This window comes from Ruditapes philippinarum, unplaced genomic scaffold (assembly GCF_026571515.1).
Source record: "Ruditapes philippinarum isolate M1 unplaced genomic scaffold, ASM2657151v2 ctg431_1_1_1_1, whole genome shotgun sequence".
Lineage (NCBI taxonomy): Eukaryota > Metazoa > Mollusca > Bivalvia > Venerida > Veneridae > Ruditapes > Ruditapes philippinarum.
Genome location: NW_026854292.1, coordinates 45218 through 64494, shown reverse-complemented (window position 1 = coordinate 64494; position 19277 = coordinate 45218). Strand labels below are relative to the sequence as shown.

Sequence of the window (19277 nt, the reverse complement as noted above, 5' to 3'; positions counted from 1 at the left end):
CAGTTCGGGGTTTTATTGCCTGTTTAATTTGATTAACAAAAATTGAATAACAAAAGAAGGGCATGATTTTTTTGCTGTATCGCTTAAAAATAATAATAATAATACCGACTAGGGTTTGAAATATTTCACACAATGAACAAATAAATTATTATTTGAAAGTAAATTATAGTAAAAATGTCAGCAACAAAAGGGATTAAAGGATTTAGATTCGGTATAATATAACAAATAAAACATAACCTTCCGAGCAAAATGCAAGTTTACGGCCTGGTTGGTCAGACCTCGGAAGGTATATGTCCCTTAGTTGCGCTTCGGGCCATATATACCTTCCTCAGTCTGACCAATCAGTCCGTAAACTTGCATATTGCCCTCAAGGCCATGTATTATTTGTTAAATATGCAGACAGTTCCTACCCATTTTTATTTATACATTATTATTGAAGTATTTAGATGTTAAATAAATGGGTAATTTTATTATTTTTTTAGCACTTGCTGTATTAGAATATTATTCTGATTTTTATTTTATTAGATCTAATCACGGATTTACATTACATATGTAATTGTAATATAAATCCGTGATCTAATTTATACTTTTTAATGTGTTTTAGTCATTGAAAACAATTAATGAATAATTTACTTGATTAGGATAATCATTAGATATAAATTATTGTGTGTGTGTTTTTATTGTTGTTCTTTTTTTTTAATTAATAAGAATAAAATCTATAAGAAAAAATGATGAATGAATTTAAATTGCTAAATTTCATATTTTTGTATAATGAATAAAGGAGTTTAATACACAATTTCGTTGCGTTATGTTTGCTGTCAGAGTTAATTGAGGTGTTTATCATTACTCAAGAATCAATTAAGGTGTTGATTAGATTAGAATAGCTGTGAAAAGGTGTTGATGAATAAGTATCTTTATCAGTTATTTGGTATTATATATTGTTTCATGTTATTGAATACTCATACTTTAATTAATTTTGTATAAAAGTATAAAATATTTATGCGAAATGTAAAATTGTGCATACCAGTTCTTGCTTATTTATTTTCTAGAACATATTTGTTATCACCTTTTTCGCTATAAAATTTAACAAATGAATGAATATCACTAGACTTTTACATAATTACAGGCGTGTATCAGTCACTGTCCAATAATCTATATCTCTCACAATGAAGGTGTTGATAGGATTAAAATACCTGAAAAGGTGTTAAATTTACACACACAAAAAAACACTTTAAAAAAGATAAACATAAAATGCACTTAATTAAACCCATTCTTTTCATAATTTTCATTAAGAAATTTTATTATATTATTTATTTATTATATTAAGTCAGAACTCAAATGATAACTTATAAAAAAAATGGGGAGAACTGTCTGCATATTTCAAATTTGGGAGAGAAGCGCTAGGGTAAAATCGCTAGGGGAGGAAATGGTTTGGGTGAGAACCGTCAGGGGAACGAACTGGAAAGGTAGAGAATAGTCTGTCATTCCTGGATAAAACAAGGGAAGTAACTTAAATAACTTCTATAAAAAATATCGAAATATATTTCGGATATTTTTATGATGAAAGTCAATTTAAATTTCTCACATCTGTTAATGAAGAAGTGAAGCCTTTGTTAGATTTGCTAGTTGATTTCGGTACTGTAATTATAAGTTGATTTGTGTAATCCCGGAAACGGTCGAAAAGAAGCTACTGTACAGGAAGTGCCAGATATAAACACGTAAAACAAAATAATACTTTTAACAATGAGGCGCTCTCATATGGGTAAGCATTAGAATTCTTATGCCTCAAAATTATTAATGAGTTAACTTGATCGATATCGACGGCGGAATTTTGAATTCGTTGTGCACTGAAGAAAATAAAGTAGATCTTTTAACTGATTAATGTCATAATGATGCATTCAAATTATTGATTTCTCTAATAAATGAGTTAAGAAGGGTTATCATGACACAGGAAATGCAAAGTCGCGACAGTACTGTTATTGAAGTAATCAGTGATGAAAAGTATGAAGTTTCTGATCAAATAAATTTAAATGTTTATGAAAATGATAAAAACACATATCGTGCTGTAAGTTCAAGTTTAGTCAGAGATGAAAATATTGCCGTTAAAGAACATTCTTTACTTGGTGACAAATTTGACTGCCCCTTGTGTGATAAACGTTTTAATGACCACAGTAAATACATAAGACACATAAACCGAAAACATACAGGACATAGTTTTGATAAAAAAGTGGAATGTCCAATATGCCAAAGACTCTTGTGTGACTATAGTAAATTTAGCAGGCATTTAGCAATACATACTGGTACGAAAGAATTCAAGTGTGAAAGTTGTCACAAAAGATTTAGCAGAAAAGATCATCTTAGAAAACATATGACTGTCCATGCACCAAGCAGTGAAAGAAGACATAAATGTCCACATTGTAACAAAGGCTTTGTTGAGAACAACATTTTACAGCGTCACATTAATTCTCACACAGGGAACAAACCATACAAATGTGGAATTTGTAAGAAAGGTTTTTATGCTGATAGTACATTAAAGCAACATTTAACAATTCATTCAGATCAAAGGCCATTTTTATGCCCTGAATGTGGAAAGTCATTTCGTAGAAATGGAACATTAAAACATCATATGACGACTCACAAACATGAAAAACCATATGAATGTCAAGTCTGCCAGACAAGATTTACCTTAAAGCATACCCTAGTTTGCCACGCTCGTATTCACACTGGAGAAATGCCTTATCAATGCTCTAAGTGTGAAAGGGAATTCATGAGGTTAGATGTCTATAAGTACCATATAAACAGAAAAACTGATTGCACACTTGATTTTAAAAAGGAACACACAACAAGGAAAAAGAATTTGAAAAAAGAAAAATCTTAAAAGTGTAAATGTGGAATGTCAAAGTGCTAATATAACAGTTACATTGCAATAAAATTGATATTATCAATTTTATATTTTAATCACAAAGTCAATGTAAAATTTCAATTTAGTTTCACTGTGACATTTTCTGTTATGATTTTATCTAAACTATTTTCAACCACTTTAATATTTATCAAAGTAGATTTAGATACTAAGTATGTAACTTACATGAGATTAGGCATGTGAGAAAAATGTTAAATTTTAACTGCAAGGTATTGAGTTTAGGACTGAAAGACTCATTATGTCTTGTTTCAGCCCAGGATATGGGCTACCCATCTCAGTCACAGGGTTATCAGCATTCTCAGGACATAATAGAAAATGAAAATGACAGACAGGAAAATTTGCTGTCAACAAAAGTGAGAGCTCTTAAATCTGTAAGTATGTTAAATTATAAATATAATTAAAACACCAATGTTACATTTAGTAATCTCTTAGACCTTAATCATGCACTGCAGGCTGTAAATAGGAGTTGTCTTGGTCACTAACCAAATCCCAATTTACTTATCTAGACTGCTTGATAAAATGAGCTCTGCATGTCATATTGCAAATTGTGTTGTGGAATTTCATAGGTTTGTTTTGTCTTTTAGTGGGTTTCCATTATTTTTAAACAATAAGATTTTGTGTTCCATTATGATGGCATTATCCATATACAGTAAGAAGATATATTTTCATCAATATCTTTTACAGGTACATTAAGTTATACCAAGTAGGTATTATGAGGTCTATTGTAAAAATTTTTAGTTCAACTATAACCTATACCAAGTACATGTATATGGAAAGCTATCCTATTCATGTCCAGATTTCTGCAGTTAAATATTTTGTACTTCTTTATTTTTTATGTAAGGTAACAACTTCATATTTCCTATAATTATGTTCCTTATCATCAGTCACATTATATGTGGCTAGGTTAATAACTCTTAAAGCAATATTATTTTATTTCAAGAATAATCGCCCTTTAAACTTGGAATTTTCCTTAATTTATATGGTTTTTTTACTCTTTATTATTTTACAATGAATCTCATCAAACTTCAAATATATGTTCCATATCATCAACCACATCATTTTGTAACAAGGTTCATAACTAGCACCAATATTAATTACATTATAACCCCTTGAACTTAAGTTTTTTATACCCCCACAAACAAAGTTTAGAAGGTTACATAATATAGGAGTCAGCTTGTCGGTCCGTTGGTCCGTCAGTCGGTCCACATCATGGTTTCCAGACGTAACTAGAGTTTGGAATGAGGTATTGTAATCAAACTTGGTATATAGCAAGCTTATGTGGAGACTCCGGTTGGTATTGCATTGGACCTTCTGGGGTCAAGGTCACTGTTACTAAAAATAGAAAAATGGTTTTCGGACAACAATTAGAGTGCGGAATGAGATAATGTGTAACTTGGTGTATAAGCTTATATGTGTAGACCACATGGTTTCTGCTGATAATCTTGAAACTGTTTATCACAAAGTCTTCATATTTCACATAGTGATTGGTCATAACTAGTTGATGACCTCTATTGGTTTAAACATATTTATTTAAGCTCGATTGCGAAACAAGTTCTAGCAACTTATATTAATCACTTTCGAGTCCGCTTCCTGGAACCAACCAGTACTGGTGTCATATGGAGAAACATGGTCGTGACCCGAGTGAACCGATGATCTCTGGGTTCAAAGGCAGACACCTTAACCACTAGGCTACCGCTAGCCCTATGACCTCTATTGATTTTGGGGTCACTAGGTCAAAGGTCACTGGGGCCTTAAATGTCATAATGGTTTCCGCTGATTATCTTGAAAAGTCTTCATATTTCACCTATTGATTGGTCATAACTAGTAGATCTATGACCCCTTTTGATTTTGGGGTCACTAGGTCAAAGGTCAAGGTCACAGGGACCTAAAATGTCAGAATGGTTTCCGCTGATTATCTTGAAAACTATTCATCACAAAGTTTTCATACTTCACATAATGATTGATCATAACTAGTAGATGACCCCTATTGATTTTGGGGTCACTAGGTCAAGGTCACAGGTGCCCTAAATGTCTAAATGGTTTCTGCTGATTATCTTGAAAACTATTCATCACAAAGTCTTCATATTTCACACACATACTGATTGGTCATCACTAGTATATGACCTCTATTGATTTTGGGGTCACTGGGTCAAAGGTCAAGGTCACAGGGGCCTTAAATGTTAGAATGGTTTCTGCTTATGATCTTGAAAACTATTTATCACAAAGTTTCATATTTCACATTCTTATTGGTCATATTTACTAGATGACCCCGATAAATTTTGTGGTCACTAGGGCAAACATCAAGGTTACTAGGGTTTTAAATGTTCTTATTATCTTGAAAACTATTTATCACAAAGTCTTCATATTTCTCATATTGTCTGCTCATAGCTATTAGATGTCCCCTTTTGATTTTTAGGGTAAATAGGTTCAGGGTCAAGGTCACAGGTGCCTTTAATGTCAGAATGGTTTCCATCATTATCCAGTGTTTTTTCCCCTTATAACAGCACCGTTCCCTGTAGAAAATAGACAGCAAATTTTCCAATCCATGACTGATAAATTCCCAAAATAACACTGAAAATTTCCTAAAAAATCGGCAAAAAAAAACAGTAATGCCATTGGAGTCGAAAGTAGTTTGTAAAGTTTGTCACCTAATTATGCCATACAGAGGCAATACCACAAATGAAGGGTTACATATTGACAGAAAGCATTGGTTCGTGTCTATGGTGAGGTCAGTTTCCATCAGTTGTAAATAATTCTTAGTCGTAAATTTTTATGCCCCCACAATGTGGGAGCATATAGCGTTGCACTTGTCCGTCCGTCTGTACGTCCCGAAATCTTGTGAACGCAACTCCTCTTAAACCGGATGGCAGATTTTGCTTAAACTTACAGGGATGAACAACCTTAATGTGTAGATGGTAGTAAAGGAAGGAATTTTCGCTGCGACCAAATTTTACAGAATTATGGCCATTTGTTGATTTTTTCACTATATACTATGTAGAAATTTTGTGAATGCAACTCCTCTTAAACCGGATGGCAGATTTTGCTTAAACTTCCAGGGATGAACAATCTTAATGTGTAGATGGCAGTAAAGGGAGGAATTTTTGCTGCAACCAAATTTAACAGAATTATGGCCCTTTGTTGATTTTTTAATTATATACTATGTAGAAATTTTGTGAAAGCAACTCCTCTTAAACCGGATGGCAGATTTTGCTTCAACTTCCAGGGATTAACAACCTTAATGTGTAGATGGTAGTAAAGGAAGGAATTTTTGCTGCGACCAAATTTAACAGAATTATGGCCCTTTGTTGATTTTTAGTTTTCAACTTGTGGCATATGTAGTCCAAAAAATATTTGACCTAGAGTCATATTAGATTGACAGAACAGTGGCGTGTGGGGGCATCTGTGTCCTATGGACACATTTCTAGTTTTTCTCAGGATTATAACTCGGTTTCATCTGGTTTTGTTGTGTATTTTATTTAAACCATGTATAACAAAAAAAAGACATTTTGAATAATTTATTCCAGGGTGTTTGCATATCTAAAATTTGTTTCAATATACCGATATATCGTTGATATTTACCCTTCGATATATCGATACAAAAATTTCTATCATTGACAGCCCTACTTCAAAGCTTAAGCAAGATACATTGCTGACAACCAAATTTTGATAATTTTATATGACCTTTGACCTCTTGTGACCTTCATTTTGCACAAGTCCACTCAACTCACCATAGAGAACATTTGTTCTAAGTTATATTAAAATCCATTCATGTATATGTTTTTTTGTTTGTTTCATTTTACGCCTTTTTCCAACAGTATTTCAGTCATATAGGCGGGTAGTTTCCTAACCATCATGTATATAGGAGTTATAATCACTAATGAATGTTTTGAAATGTTAATTGACCTTTGACCCAGAAGCATCCAATTTTTGTCTGGAGCATATCTCCTACACCCATGGAGGAATTTTAATGAAACTTCATAGAAATGTTCACCATTATAAGAAGCCGTGTCGCGCTTATGAACCAGGCCTCTAGGTCAAAGGTCAAGGTCACACATAGAGGTCATTGAAAAATGCTTGTCCAGAGCAAAACTTCTACATGCATAGATGGATTTCAACATAACTTGGCACAAATGTTCACTATTGTGAGGTGAAGTGTCACATGCAAAAATTAGGTTCCTGCAGGCAAGGTCAAGGTCAGACATAGGTGTCAAAGTTCAGATAAAAATATTAAAATGTGTATTGGGACCATTTAGTCATCATTTATTGAGGGATTGAAACACAAATAGTCATTATCATGACTACTGGTGTGAAACATGTTATTTAGATTAATATGCAAGGTCAAGGTCACTAAATATGATTGCCAAGGTCACTTAAGATGATAAAATATAGATTTTGTCCAGATCATAACTCCAACAGATATGGAGGGATTCTAATGAAACTTCATAGAAATGTTCACCACTATGAGAAGCCATGGCCTGTGCATGAACCAGGCCTCTGGGTCAAAGGTCAAGGTCACACTTAGAGGTCATAGAAAAATGCTTGTCCAGAGCAAAACTTCTACATGGATAGAGGTATTTCATTATTACTTGGCACAAATGTTCACTATTGTGAGGTGGAGTGTCACACGCAAAAATTAGGTTCCTGCGGCCAAGGTCAAGGTCATACATGGGTTCAAACTTCAGATAAAAATATAAAAATGTGTATTGGGACCATTTAGTCATCATTTATTGAGGGATTGAAACACAAATGGTCATTATGACTACTTGTGTGAAACATGTTATTTAGATTAATATATGCAAGGTCAAGGTCACTAAAGATGATTGCCAAGGTCACTAAAGATGATAAAATATAGAGATTTTGTCCATAACATAAATTCTACACATATGGAGGGATTCTAATGAAACTTCATATAAATGTTCACCATTATGAGAAGCCATGTCCCATGCATGAACCAGGCCTCTGGATCAAAGGTCAAGGGTACACTTAGAGGTCATTGAAAAAGGCTTGTCCGGAGCAAAACTTCTACATGCATTGAGGGATTTCCCTGCTGCTAAGGCCAAGGTCACATACAGGGGTCAAAGTTCAGATAAAAAAATCACTAGAGATGATTGTATATCCAGATATAAATGCCCAGAGCATATCTCCTATATGCATATCTATAATGCCCACATCTCTGTCAAAAGCTTCTGAGATGGGCGTGTATTGCGACAATGTTGCCCTTGTTACCAAATTATTTTGTAATCCTTCAAAGAATGAGCAAGATACATCTGGACGCACAGACACCAAAGTATATGCCAAAAGTGACAACTCAGTGGAGCTCACCATAAGCAGGCTAGACAAAAACCTTGTTAAAAATCTGAATGTTATATTTGCAGTCCAAATATTACCGGTAGATGGAAGTTTGTCAGAAAGGTTTTGATGATTTCTAGCTCAAGTTTGAATATGGGTCATCTGGGGTCCAAAACTAGGTGACTAAGCTTACAATATAAAATTTAAGGAGCATGATCTGAATGGTAAATATATTTTCTATTTTTCAGTTAACGATAGACATTGGAAATGAAGTGAGGGACCAGAACAACATGCTTAAAGGAATGGTATGCAACTAATCCTTAGCCTGCTTGTGGTAACTTATTTTATGCATGTGGCCAGCACATACTTAAATCAGTTGGTTAGATCAGTCTTGTGATCATGGTCTACATAAACTAAGTTTGCTCTTCAGTCGGTATATATTTAAAATTTCCCTCAAAATGATGAATGGTTATAGCCATATTTTTCATTAATCATTTCATAGTCGGCATCAACAAATATTTTGAAAGTTATGCTGCTTGGGTAAAACTGAAAAATAAAATTTGTGACCTTTTCTAGCAATGTATCTGAGATGATGTATGTTTAGATCAATTTCATGAATATTGTATTATTAGATAAATCAGTTTGTTTCCTATAAATTTCACTATGCTTTGTGATTTTAAGCTCTCTTGAGCTAATGTTGAGGTGGTACAAATTTCACCAAATATCAAAACCAAAGCAGTTTATTATTTTTCTTTTATGTTTATTATGACCCCTTGATCCCATGTGTCCTGGATTACAGATCCCAATATTGTTCTCCACCACCATGTGATCCTAGAAGTAATCAAGATGAAGGAATTCCTAAAGATAATAAAAGGATGGATACTAGTATCCAAATGGCAGAAAAGTGGACCATCTATTTTAGGTCCTAAACTGTAAAACTATCAAAGTTTTAAAGTAAAATTTCAATTTCTTTATGTTTCCCAAAATTTTTGGAAGACATAATTATTGTTTTTGTCTTAGCCTTCTGTCATCTAACTGTAAACAGAACAAAAGAGAACAGTATAATTAATTCCGTAACAATAGAATAAGGGGCCATGGCCCTTTATTAAACTAAAGAAATTAACAATAGAAATGGCCCTTAGTTTATCCCTATTTGGTCGCATGTTTATCCAGTTGTCCATCCGTCTGCATTAAGCATGTCCAGCCTTCACAGGTCAAACTATTGGTGGGATTTCAACCAAGTTTTACAGGAGTGATCGGTACCATCCCTAGTTGTGCACAACACTGGCACATTCCGCTTCAATGCACAAATTGGACGCCAGGGCTGAAAATAGAAAAATCTTGTTCTACCTTCACAGGTCAAGCTACTAGTTTAGCATATCGCAGGCACTTTCCGCTTTGCTGCATAAAATGGCCTCAAGAGCTATAAATAGAAAAATCTTGTCTGGCTTTCACAGGTCAAACTGCTGGTGGGATTTCAACCAAAATTCACAGGAGTGATCAGTACTATCCCTAGTTGTGCCTATTACCAGCATGTTCTCGCTGCAAAAAATGGCCGCCAGAGGTGAAAATATCCCTGGAGTCAAAATGGGCCCTGCCTGGGGGTCATTTAGATTTCCATTATGTACTTAAATTAAAAACTTTAAAAAATCTACTTGTCTGAAAGTACAAGGCTTAGAGCTTTGATCTTTGGTATATAATATCATCTATAGGTCTTCTACCAAAGTTGTTCAAATTTTACCCATAGTGTCAAAATTGGCCCAGCTCCGGGGGTCATAGGTATTTTTTATATGTATAAAGTAAAACCTTAAAAATCTTCTCTGAATTGACAATTTTTTGATATTTTGCATGAAACATTGTGTAGTGGACTTCTACCAAAATTGTTCAAATTAAATTTAGCCCTGGGGTCAAAATTTAACCCTGGGGTCAAAATTGGCCCCACCAAGGGGATCATTGATTTTCATTATGTACATACATTGTACATTAAAAATGGAAACTTACAAACAATTCTTTTCTGAATAGGAAAATGATAGAGCTTTGATATTCCACAATTAACATTATCTGGTGGTCCTGTATCATTAGATTGTTTGAATTAAATCCTTTGGTGAAAATTTTGCCCTGCCCAAGGGGACACAGTGGCCTACTTTCTTGTCCTTTGGTGCAAAACCATGAAATATGGACCAACAGTGCACAGTTTTAAATGTAAAATTGAACTTTGGTATCAGCTTAGCTTACCTAGATTATGATGAACTGACCTCCTTTGGCTTTTTAGCTCACCTGTCACAAAGTGACAGGGTGAGCTTTTGTGATCGCTTTTTGTCGGGCGTCCATCCGGCCGTCCGTCCGTCCGTAAACTTTTACTTTAAATGACATCTCCTCATAAACCACTAAGCCAATTTCATCCAAACTTCACAGGAATGTTCCTTTGGTGGTCACCTTTAAAAATTGTTCAAAGAATTTAATTCCATGCAGAACTCTGGTTGCCATGGCAACCCAAAGAAAAAACTTTAAATATCTTCTTTTAAAAAACCCTAAGAGCTCGAGCTTAGATATTTGGCATGAAAATCTTCTAATGAGTGTCTACCAAGTTTGTTCAAATAAAAGCCCTGGGGTCAAAATTGGCCCCGCCCCAGGGGGTCATTGATTTTCCCTATATGCATATAGTAAAAACTTAAAAAATCTTCTTTTAAAGAACTCAAAGAGCTTGAGCTAAGATCTTTAGCATGAAACATGTTCCAATGGGTGTCTACAAAGTTTGTTCAAATAAAAGCCCTGGGGTCAAAATTGGCCCCGCCCCGGGGTCATTGATTTTCCTTATATGTGTATAGCAAAAACTTAAAAATCTTCTTTGAAAAAACCCAAATAGCTAGAGTTTAGATATTGAGCATGAAACATCTTCTAGTGAATGTCTACCAAGTTTGTTCAAATAAAAGCCCTGGGGTCAAAATTGGCCCCGCCCCGGGGGTCATTGATTTTCCTTATATGTATATAGCAAAAACTTAAAAAATCTTCTTTGAAAAAACCCAAATAGCTGGAGTTTAGGTATTAAGTATGAAACATTCTAGTGAGTGTCTACAAAGTTTGTTCAAATAAAAGCCCTGGAGTCAAAATTGGCCTGCCCCGGGTGTTATTGATTTTCCTTATATTTGTATAGCAAAAACTTAAAAATCTTCTTTGAAAAAAACCCAAATAGCTAGAGTTTAGATATTAAGCATGAAACATCTTCTAGTAATTGTCTACAAAGTTTGTTCAAATAAAAGCCCTGGGGTCAAAATTGGCCCTGCCCCAGGGGTGTCATTGGTTTTAACTATATGTGTATAGTAAAAACTTAAAAAATCTTCTTTTAAAATAACCCAATGAGCTAGAGCTTAGATGTTTAACATGAAACATCTTCTTATGGGTGTCTACCAAGCTTGTTCAAATAAAAGCCCTTGGGTTAAAATTGGCCCTGCCAGGGGGGGGGAGGCAGAACTTGAGAAGGAGGGGGGGGGGGTAGATCGTTGTTTTTCATTATATGTGTGTAGTAAAAACTTAACATTGTGAAACATCTTCTAATGGGTGTCTTCCAAGTTTGTTCAAATAAAAGCCCTGGGGTTTAAACTTGCCCCGCTCCGGGTGCCTTATACAGGTGAGCGACCTCAGGGCCATCATGGCCCTCTTGTTTTAGCTCACCTGTCACCTGTGATCGCATTTCGTCCGGCGTCCGTCCGTCCAGCGTCTGGCCGTAAACTTTTACTTTAAACGACATCTCCTCATAAACCGCTAAGCCAATTTCATCCAAACTTCACTGGAATGTTCCTTTGGTAGTTAACTTTAAAAATTATTAAAAAAATTCAATTCCATGTAGAACTCTGGTTGCCATGGCAACTGGAAGAAAAAACTTAAAAAATCTTCTTTAAAAAAAACGAAAGAGCTAGGGCTTAAATATTTGGCATGAAACATTGTCTAGTCTGTGTCTACCAAGTTTGTTCAAATAAAAGCCTTGGGGTCAAATTGGCCCTGCCTAGGGGTTCCTTGATTTTCCTTATTTGAATAGAATAAAAACCTTAAAAAATCTTCTTTAAGAAAAACCTAATAGCTAGAGCTAAGATATTTAGCATGAAACATCTTCTAATGGGTGTCTACCAAGTTTGTTCAAATAATAAAGTCCCTAGGTTAAAATTGGCCCCGACTTGGGGGCCTATATACAGGTGAGCGATTTCAGGGTCATGATGGCCTACATACAGCTTTCACATTTTTACCATGTGCACAATTTCAGATGTAGAACTGAAATTTGATATAAATTATTTAGACATTGACCAAGTGACCTACTTTCTTGTTCTGATGTACTTCAATGAATTTAGGACCATGTATATAGTATAATTAAAAAATACATTTTGCATGAAATTTGATCTAGTGACCATCATTGTTCAAATTCTTATTACGTAATAAAGAATAACTTTCTCTGCTTTCATACATATAACAGTCTGTTCTCACTTAGTGGCTAAATCGCCCCCTTGTTTTATATTCCCTTTAGTTGATTTTGAAGTGAAATGAAGCCAACTGCTGCAGATTAACATGAAAACGGGACACCTTCACTGGCACCCCCTAAATAACTCTTTTGTAGCATATTTTCCCATCTTTTAAATAGTACCTATGGTTAGTAAACATAAATGGCTAAGTACTGGTCGTCTATGTTACACAAATATTCCAAGAAAATTCACATACCTGTTGATATTTAAACCAAATGCTTGAATATTTACAAGTGAATTGTCACCACTTGTCAAATTAGACTTCTTAAAGCACCAAGCTACATGGTTTAGGTCCTACCCCTTGTTATTGTCAAGTACGACATTGATAACAGCATATTTCATACAGATCGATAGGAATAATACGATTTTCAGTACATTGTGATACATGTATAATGCTCTTTTGAAATTATATTTCATGTCTTTAAGGATGACGATTTTGACTCCTCTGGCGGACTTCTACATGCAAGCATGAAGAAACTGAAAGCTATTACAAGTATGGGTGGTTACAAACAAATGTGGTACTTACTTCTCTTCTGTCTGTTTGTGTTCTTCGTTTGCTGGTTGATTATCAGGTCAAGATAATGTCAAATATAGAATATGTGATATCTCTGTGAAATATAGAATATGTGATGTATTTACATGGAATGGAAAGTGCTTTATGTGAGGGAATTTGCAATACCGATGTGTATAAATGTTTGTTGGTACTAAGATGTTGTAATAGATTTTAATCAAAGTTATAATTTGATACATGACCAGTTTTCCTAATCATGAGTTTAGATTAATCATTTCTAAGATAAGAGTCATTCTGAATTGTGTTTGTCGCCCTGATCTTTAGCAAAACCAGACATAAACAAATCACTTACATATTCATAAACTTAAACTTACATAACCACTAATAGACCAATACAGACTTCAATATTCAAATATAGGGTTAAATTATAAAAGCTTTAAGACAATCATAATTATGTAGAATATTTCAAAATTTTAGAGCAATCTGATTACGTATATTTCTTTATTCAAATTTAGAACAGCAAATCATAAACTCCAGGTGGAATGGAAGATACGATGGTACTGACCTATAAAAAAAGACTTTGTACATTGTGTAGCGACAATAAAATTGGTACCGAATAGCATTACTTTTTACATTGTAGTTTTTTCGGGCGACAAAGAGAGCATTTTATCCAAAACTCAAATTTAATACATGAATGCTAAATTTTGCTTAAATCACTATTGATATCAAGTAACATGTATGTTTTTGGGATCCTTGTAAAATTCATTGATTCTTTTATGAAATTTTTTATAATTTCTCCATATTTAATTCAAGATTTCATCAAATATGACTCATTCGTTAATTTGTTTGTTTCCTTTCATTTGTATGTTTATTTTTTTCTCAATATTTTATTTTGCTTTGTATGTAATGACTTATTGTCCCCGGCCTTTTTGAAGAAAAAAGGGGGATATAGAAATAGGTCCATCCGTTCCTCACACTTTTGTGTCCGGTGTCATTCATCAAAGGAATTTGAAATAACATGGCACAAATGTTTGTTATAATAAGACGATGTGTCATACACAACAACCAGACCCCTACCTCCAGGGTCAAGGTCGCACTTGCTCATTCAAGGTCAACATTGTCTATTTGAGGGTATATGTAGTGTCCGAACCATAACTTTCTTATCTTTGAAGGGATTTTGTAAATACTTGCCACAATTGTTCTTAATAATGAGACGATGTGTCATGCACACACAACCAGTCACCTACCTCCAAGGTCAAGTTCACACTTGGAGGTCGAAGATTAACATAGTCTGTTATAGGGCATATTTTGTGTCTGATCTATAACTTTTTCATAGATTAAAGGATATTAAAAAAATACATGGCACAAATAGTAACTATAATAAGATGATGTGTCATAAGCAATACCTGCATCCCTACCTCACACTTAGAGGTAAAAATTAACATAGTCTGTTATTGGGTATATTTCGTGTCCGATCTAGAACTTCTTCATAGTTCAAGGGATTTTGAAATAACTTCGCACAAATACATGTAGTCACAATAATAAGACGATATGTTAAGTACAACACCTGCACCTCTAATTCCAAGGTCTAGGTCACACTTAGAGGTCAAAGGTTAACAGAGTCTGTTATATGGTATACTAAGTATTTTGTGTCCCATCCATAACTTCTTCATAGATCAAGGAATTTTGAAAATACTTGACACAAATAGTCAATATGATAAGATGATATGTCATGCATAACACCTGTGTCCCTACCCCCAAAAGGTCAAGGTCACACTTAGAGGTCAAAGATTTACATAGTTTGTTATAGGATATATTTTGTGTACAGTCCATATTTTTTAGCTCACCTGAGCTTGCTCAGGGTGAGCTATTAGGATCGGTGAATGTCCGTCGTCCGTCATACATCCAAAATTGCTTGTGAACACACTAGTGGTCACACTTATGACTCAATCATCATCAAACTTTGTCAGGATGCTTGTTTAGTCAATTGCTCGGATGAGTTCGAAACTGGGTCATTTCGGATGGAAAACTAGGTCAAAGGAGCTAAAAATAGAAAAACCTTGTGAACACTCTAGTGGTCACATTTTTGACCCAATCATCATCAACCTTTGTCAGAATGCTTGTTTAGATTATTGCTTGGATGAGTTCGAACATGGGTCATCTCCGATGAAAATCTAGGTCACAGGAGCTATAAATAGAAAAACCTTGTGAACACTCTAGTGGTCACATTTTTGAACCAATCATCATCAAACTTGGTCAGAATGCTTGTCTAGTCAATTGCTTGGATGAGTTCGAACATGGGTCATCTCTGATGAAAAACTAGGTCACAGGAGCTATAAATAGAAAAACCTTGTGAACACTCGAGTGGTCACATTTTTGACCCAATTATTAAGAAACCTTGTCAGGATGCTTGTTTAGTCAATTGTTTGGATGAGTTCCAACATGGGTCATCTCGGGTGGAAAACTAGGTCACAGGAGCTAAAAATAGAAAAACCTTGCGAACAGTCTAGTGGTCACATTTTTGACCCAATCATCATCAAACTTTGTCAGAATGCTTGTCTAGTCGATGCTTGGATAAGTTTGAACATGATTTATCTCGGATGGAAAACTAGGTCACAGGAGCTAAAAATAGAAAAACCTTGTGAACACTCTAGTGTCACATTTTTGACTCAGTTATCATCAAACTTGGTCAGGATGCTTATCTAGGTAATTGCTCGAATGCCAAGCTTGAATATGGGTCACCTGGGGTCAAAAACTAGGTCACACTGCTCAAATATGGATAATCCTTGTTAACACTAGTGGTCACATTTTTGACACACCTGTCATGAAACTTGGTCAGAACGCTTGTCTAGGTAATTGTTCGGATGAGTTTGACGGGTCAGGTGAGCGATCTAGGGCCATCTTGGCCCTCTTGTTTCATAGATCAAGGGATTTTAAAAATACTTTGCACAAATAATTACAATAATATTATAAGACGATATGTCGGGCGCAAAACATGGGTCCCTACCTCCAAGGTCACACTTAGGGGTCAAAGATTAACATAGTCTGTTATAGGGTATATTTTGTGTCCGATCTATAACTTCTTCATAGTTCAAGAGATTTTGAAAATACTTGGCACAAATAGTAACAATAATAAGACGATATGTCATGCACTACACCTGCACACCTACCTCCAAGGTCATGGTCACACTTAGAGGTCAAACCTTAACATGATAGGTTTTTAAATTCCATGTTTCATTTTATTTCTTTAATAAAATTATTGTTGCATTTGCATATCTAGCATTGATCATAATTTTTACTGAAAGTCCTGAGATCCATACCTCAATCTTTTGAAATAGCACAATTTTTATGCTTCATATAAAACTTCCCAGAGGCAGGGGACGTTGGTAACTCTGTTACAAATTCTTGTTTACAAAAAAAGTACAAACCGTCTCCGTGGTCGAGGGGTTAGAGTCGATGACTTCTAATCCAGTTACCTCTCTGGCGTGGGTTCGATCCACGGGAGATGCTTTGGTAGTTTAGCGCGGAGGAAGGTAGTCTAGTACTGGTGTAACTCTCCAGGAACGATGGTTAGGAAACTACCTGCCTATATGACTGAAATACTGTTGGGAAAAGGCGTAAAATGAAACAAACAAACATATTATCTTATTGTAAAAATTATAAATCGATATAGCTCACATTTCACAGACAGAGGCGTTGCCAACAATGTCCGATTTGTTAAATCCAATTGGTTCATAATAATTAAGATTTTCTCCTATGCATGTAGTAATACTTTTTAATCCCCTTCGGAGTTTCTGTGGAAAGGGGATTATAGGAATAGCCTCCGTCTGTCCTTCTGTCCACACTACCAAATAGGGGTAGGGGGGCCATATTACTGTAAACAGAACAAAAGAGAACAATAGAGTTCATTCCATTGAGTAAGGGGCCATTGGCCCTCTATTTAACAATAGAAAATAACTAAAGAAATGGCCCCTTATTCTATTTTGGCCGGATGTCCGTCCGTAACACTTTCGTCTCAGCTCCATAACTTTTAAACCGCTGAACATTTTTTGAAATACATGTAACTGGGCACAAGTGATCACAATAATGAGATGATGTGCAAAGCGCAAAAATTGGGTTGCTACCCCCAAGGTCAAGGTCACACTTACAGGTCAAATGTTAGAAAGTCTACATTTCATATCTGTCCATAACATTTAAACCGCTGCAATGTTAACTGAGCAGAAATGATCACCATTATGACACCATTAGCAGAGCACAATTATGAAGTCACAATTCTGAAGGTCAGGGTCACACTCAAAGGTCCAATGTAAAAACATCTATTTTTCATGTCCACTCTATACTTTATTGACAATTTAAAGGTTTTAAAATTACTTGGCACATATATGATCCCCACCATGACACAATCTGCAGAGCTCAATAACCAGGTTGCTACCTCCAAGGTCAAGGTTTTATGTTCTCCATAACTTTTTGACTGGAAGATTTTAAGTAACTTGGCACAAATAATCACCATTGTGAGACTATGTGCTCATGATATGCATGGCACAACATCAAGGTCATGGTTGGCAAAAGGTCAAGAAGTACATGTTCACTGCGGAAGGGGATTTAGCTGTCCTTCAGACTGCCTTGTTAAATCTATGAATGACCTTCCTTTTAGTTGTAAATAACTGTTATGCACAACATTCACGTGCAGATTCACTACATGCTTGTGCTAATGTTTAATACTAAATAACATGCATGTGCGTATTTGGAACATACCTGTTCAAATCATTACAAGAGACAACCACCATATTTGTTTTTCCAAATTGATACAGAATAATAAATTAATTGTGTACATTGACTTAAAGTAAACCAATCTCGGCTTGATATTTCATTTCATAGTTTAGAAGAAGAAATTTGGAATATCAGGTTTTTCTTATTTGGTAAAAAATTTTCTTTTTAGTTGGAAGTGTACTCTGTTTAATGATTATACTTTTTTGTACCGGAACTATACTTTCTCTGTTATATAAACATTTTGTTATGTTCTCCAAATTGTATTGAAAAATGTTTGGGTGAAAATAAAAGACATGTTTTGTTCTATTCTTTTCTGTTCTTCTCCGATGAAGCAGGGTGCAGTGAAAATATTTTCACTTCTGAACTTCGCCCTAAACGCAGCCGCCTACAAGATGAATTATAGTACATGTATATCAAAATAATCTTATACAGGGAAAAACATACAAATATACATGTACAGTACAATTTAGATTGCAAAGATCAGAAAATACCAAAGAGATTGCAGCCCCTTGATATTTTATAAGCGGGTGAAGCCCCACTTGTTTGACATATAAACCCAGTAAGCTATCACATTGGTAAGGGTGTAAGTTGTAACCGTATATTGTTGTAATGTTCTTGTTTTGCCCCTAGTGCAGTTCACAATTAAGCTAGTAGTGCATATGAAACAGCATTTTCAGAAGGAAAGCAAGTTTTCAACATGCATAGCATCTTTAGCTTACAAAAAATTCAAATAAAGATATAAATAAAGTATTGTGTTACATTAAAAAGTGATTCATCTAGTTTGTTTCTGTTAATTTGTCCTAAATAAAGTTCTTACCATATCTAATATCACCCTGGAAAAGTAAATAAATGAATATCTATTTGGCAAAGTTGTCAGTCACCAGGGGGTTTAAAACTTAAGGAGTTTGCAGTTTATTGTTAATCTATTTTACACAACACTAAGTTATTTTATTGAAAAATGATACATGCTAAATATCAAAGTTATGGCATTGCAGATTTAAATGTGATTCCTATGAAAGCCTGGATGTAAAATAAGTGACCCCTTGGGTGGGACTTGATCTATAGAACTTTTGTAGAGGACCCCAAGGTTATGTTTCAAGCTCTGGGCAGAAGGTTTTTGACCAGGTTTTCAACGAAAACCGGGTTATTGTAATGCCGAAGTCGGCAGGCGGGCGTCAACTTTTGGTTTCCGCTCAATAACTTGTTTGCTTTGGCCTATTGACACCAAACTTGGTGTGTAGGTAGCTTATATCAAGAGGCAGCTTGGGATTGCTAC

General features: G+C 34.9%; 2 protein-coding genes across 3 annotated transcripts; both read left to right on the top strand.

The window, feature by feature from the left end:
* The first annotated feature begins 1467 nt into the window (after positions 1–1467).
* LOC132739712 (BET1 homolog) lies at positions 1468–18305 on the top strand. 2 transcript variants are annotated; one of them, XM_060727498.1, is made up of 5 exons: positions 1468–1762; positions 3173–3291; positions 8458–8514; positions 13147–13238; positions 13747–18305. In XM_060727498.1, coding segments are annotated over exons 1-5 (288 nt in total). In that variant the 5' UTR covers positions 1468–1743; the 3' UTR covers positions 13748–18305. The 2 variants fall into 2 exon arrangements, with proteins under 2 accessions (XP_060583481.1, XP_060583480.1); XM_060727497.1 differs by having other exon boundaries at positions 1469–1762; positions 13147–18305.
* Positions 1769–3166, top strand: LOC132739711 (gastrula zinc finger protein XlCGF7.1-like). Its single transcript, XM_060727496.1, has one exon. The coding sequence runs from the start codon at positions 1943–1945 to the stop codon at positions 2876–2878; it is 936 nt and encodes a 311-aa protein (XP_060583479.1). The 5' UTR covers positions 1769–1942; the 3' UTR covers positions 2879–3166.
* Positions 18306–19277: the final 972 nt, after the last annotated feature.